The sequence below is a fragment of the Temnothorax curvispinosus genome, unplaced genomic scaffold (genome assembly GCF_003070985.1).
Source record: "Temnothorax curvispinosus isolate PA1 unplaced genomic scaffold, ASM307098v1 QBEX01002916.1, whole genome shotgun sequence".
NCBI lineage: Eukaryota > Metazoa > Arthropoda > Insecta > Hymenoptera > Formicidae > Temnothorax > Temnothorax curvispinosus.
The window spans coordinates 8,984-12,987 of NW_020212696.1; the positions used below are offsets into that span (position 1 = coordinate 8,984).

At 32.3% G+C, this 4,004-nt stretch overlaps 2 protein-coding genes across 2 annotated transcripts; both read right to left on the minus strand.

Annotated features, from left to right (window-relative positions):
* Positions 1-1,050: 1,050 nt before the first annotated feature.
* On the minus strand, positions 1,051-2,424 carry LOC112452064 (ATP-dependent DNA helicase PIF2-like). The gene has a single exon (XM_025012084.1). The coding sequence runs from the start codon at positions 2,422-2,424 to the stop codon at positions 1,051-1,053; it is 1,374 nt and encodes a 457-aa protein (XP_024867852.1).
* Positions 2,425-2,731: 307 nt separating this feature from the next.
* LOC112452063 lies at positions 2,732-3,934 on the minus strand. The gene has a single exon (XM_025012083.1). The coding sequence runs from the start codon at positions 3,932-3,934 to the stop codon at positions 2,732-2,734; it is 1,203 nt and encodes a 400-aa protein (XP_024867851.1).
* Between the last annotated feature and the right edge of the window lie 70 nt (positions 3,935-4,004).

Here is a 4,004-nt window from a genome sequence, read left to right on the forward strand (position 1 = left end):
TCTCTCTCTCTCTCTCTCTCTCTCTCTCTCTCTCTCTCTCTCTCTCTTTCTTATAATGTTCTCTTTTTGTCTTTTCCTTGCGATTTGTCTTTGATCGATTGCATAAAAAACTGTATCTTTTCTGTATGCTAACTCTTGATACACAAAATATAATCTATTTAATTTATTTAAAAATTTTTAAATATATATTTTATTAACATTTTAATTGTTATATTATTCATTTATACAATTTTTTAATTTTTTAATTTATAAAATTTTTCTGTATATTACATTTTTTGTAAAACATTTTTTACTTCTTTCTATTAGATGTCCTTGATTGCTTAATTCATCAATCTTAATTTTTACACTTTCCTTTTTGGTTGCTCTAGAAAATGCCACATAAAGTTGACCATGAGCAAATACAGGATGTGGCAAATAAATCCCAACTTTTTCTAAACTTTGTCCTTGTGATTTATTGATTGTCATAGCAAATGACACTCGAATAGGAAACTGTCTTCGTTTAAACTTAAATGGCAGTTCCAAATCACTTGTAATTAAATTTATCCTTGGAATAAAGACAATCTGTCCTCGGGCAGGACCAGTTAGAACCTCTGCATAAATTAGATTATTTTTCAAATTAGTAACAATAAATCTTGTGCCATTACAGAGTCCTTTTTTAGTATTTAAATTTCTTAATAGGATTATTGTAGCACTGACTTTTATTTTAAGTCGATGAACTGGCATTCCAGAAGGTGTCAGAGAGTTTAAAAACTCAGTTGGAAAATTCAATTGCTCTTGTGGATCATCACTTACAATAGAGTCAATTGAGAGATACTCTTTTTCTTCTCCTTCCATTAGACAAAGAATTTCGTCATTAATTTTGAATGTATCCTCATTCTTAGGACAAAGAATCGTTCGATCTGGATTTTCTTTAATCTGTTCCATGGTGATTCTATCACCAAAAATTTCAGCAATAAGAGATTCTTTTGATATAAAATTCTGGGGAATTTCAATTGTATCGAGATGTAGTCCATCCGTATTTGATAATTTACCATCTCCGAGTTGCATTAGTCAATTTGCAAATTCTTTTTCTTCCCCAGTTCTCATATTTTGCTTTAGTTTAACCTGAGTTACATTCCTCCATACAGAACTGTATTTTACAGTTGACTCAATTATGGCTGCTTTCTGTGCATGTGGCACTACGGGAAGATTTTGTCTAAAATCTCCTGCAAATAAAATTACTTTTCCTCCAAATGGTCGAGGATTCTTCATTAAATCTCTTAAAAGTTTATCAACTGCTGTTAAAGCATGTCCAACAGTCATGCTCACCTCATCCCATATGATTAGTTTAGCAATGATCAGTTCTCGTGCAGCTTGAGAATTTCCTCTGATATTGGATTTAACACTATCATCAATTGGAATTGAAAGCTTGAATAGGGAGTGATAAGTTCTTCCTCCTTTTAGAAGTGTTGCTGCGATTCCAGTCGAGGCACATGGAAGAACTATTTCGTTTCTTCCTCGAATAACACTTAGAAATGTGTTAAATAAATAGGTTTTACCACTTCCTGCAAACCCGTCAATAAAAAATAACCGATGAAGTTTATTTTGATTTTCAATTGCTCGCATGACAATATCGTATACGTGCTTTTGCTCAGCATTTAATGTCGATAATAAATAATCACCACGTATTCTTTCTTCATCCACATTATACTCTGTTATGTAAATATTTACTGGAGTTGGATTTGGTAATTGAAAATTCTCACAGCTACTTCCATTATTTATTAAAATTTCTTGTATATGATTTAAAGCCATATTTTCAGGATTAACAACATTCTTATGTACAAAGTCCTCAATCAAGAAATCTTTGTATTTATTCCAAATAGCTAATACATCTATTTGAGTTCCAAATATGCAAATGTAGGAAAATAATTCTCTAAGTTGTACAGGCATTTTGGATTCTATTGCCTCCTCTAGCGTTTTTCCCCAAAGATCATCAGTTTCCACCAAATTTTTTGCAATTGCTGCATCCTTAAATGTCTCATAAACAACTCCATTAACAGTTTTCAAATCTTTAAAGCATTTAGCTCCAGTCACATGTAATAGAAGAAGACGTAGATAAAGGCTCTCAATATCTTTTATGCTTACTGTATAGAGTCTTGAAATTATCTTGTCACCACCTTTTTTGCGTGGCTTCCACTTAGTTTCTTTTTTATGGTAGACATAATGATAAGGAATATCTATGTAAAAAAACTGCACTGCATTTTCATCAGATTGATTTAATTTTAACCATGCAGTCAGCGTAGTATTTTGATTAAGCTCTCTTTGAGCAGCTTGCTCTTCATTTCCCGCTCGAAAATAAACCATTTGGCGATTAGGCAAATGAACTGCCAGTCTTATGACTGTGTGAGACTTCATGAACAGATCATATCCGTTCAGTCTCCACATTGCTTCTGGAACACTGACATATCTTGCATTCAGGAATGAGTTAACTTCATCTATTCTAATGAATCTTGTGCCATCTCGTGCTTGTACTTCAATTGCAGCACAGTCAAATTCTTTATGAATATATTTGTATAAATATTTTACACTCTTCACTGATGAACATATTTCCAAATTTATATGTCGATTATATTTCATTATTAAATATGGTGAATATGGGACCACCCATCGATTGTCAATTTTTTTGCCTCTGACGATGTATTTTTTCTCAAAATTTCTACGTTGATACATAGGATATCCATTCACATTAGCATTAGTTTCTTCTTGAAATTCTTTTAGAAAACCTTTTAAACATTTTCCATCTTCCCCAGTGCAAGGATATCTCTCTTGAGGGATCTCCACATGGACCGTGAATCATATGTTTCAAAACTTTTTCATTAAGTTCCGGATATCTTTCTTCGTTAGGGATTTCAGCCCATACCATCATGTCAATGACTTCTTGAAGTCGTGGCTTATCTTCATCACTTAACATTGCAAGTAAATGCAAATGTGGAAGCCCTCTTTTTTGAAACTCAATCACGCCTGCATAAGCTATAATATTTCCAAAAATTTTATTTTGGATTAAATCCTTTAAAACTTCTTTAACATCCAAGTTAAATGTTTTAGCAACTAAATCAGGTCGAAACTCTATTAGACATCCATCAAGGTTATTCTTAATTTCTGGACATTGAGGATTGCAAGTCATAGTAAAAAAAATGTCTGGTTTACCAAACTTTCTGACCAAAGACATAGCATCTTGGTATCTTTCTTGCATGTTCCTTGGACTGCCCATAAATGAAGATGGTAATATTACAGGTATACCAACTGTAATTCCTTCATTTTGTACTCGATTATCAAGATGATCCATTAATCCGGAATAAAGTTCAGCTCTTAATTGAGGTTGATTCAATTTAATATAATTAAGTCTATTGGCTTCAGTTTTCATATATGCATCAAGTATAAATTGACATCTCAATTTTCCTGCCCTTTTAAATTGGCTAAATTCGACTCTTGGTACCAGCAGATGAGCATAATAATCCATTTGACTTATCTTAAATCCTGGATATTTAGGATTATTTGATTTAAGTTCTGAATGCCATCCATCGTTACCATACAGATATAACAATGGATAACACATTGGATCACATCTTTTGTCCAAAATTGATATTTGTTGTACATCGTTCGAATTTTTATTATAAATCCTAATGTCTCTTTCAAATGGAGGTTCACCATCTACATTCTGAAAGACCACAGCTATTTCATTAGCTTGTGGAGCATTGTATCTTCTTTGATCATGTTGAGGATCTTTTCTAAATGACAATATTAAATTTATTGTTTTATTGCCTATTGGATTCAGATCTTTTTCAACTTGACGCATCATCTTAAAAGTTTTTGCAAATTCATTACATTGAACCATAAAACATGACAAATCTTTCATTATTTCTGGATCACATTCTTGATTAACTTTGTTATTCATTCTATGATTTACAGCTTCTTCTATATCTAAAAAGTAAAGTTGTGCAAATCGCGGAGCTTGCCCATCCGCT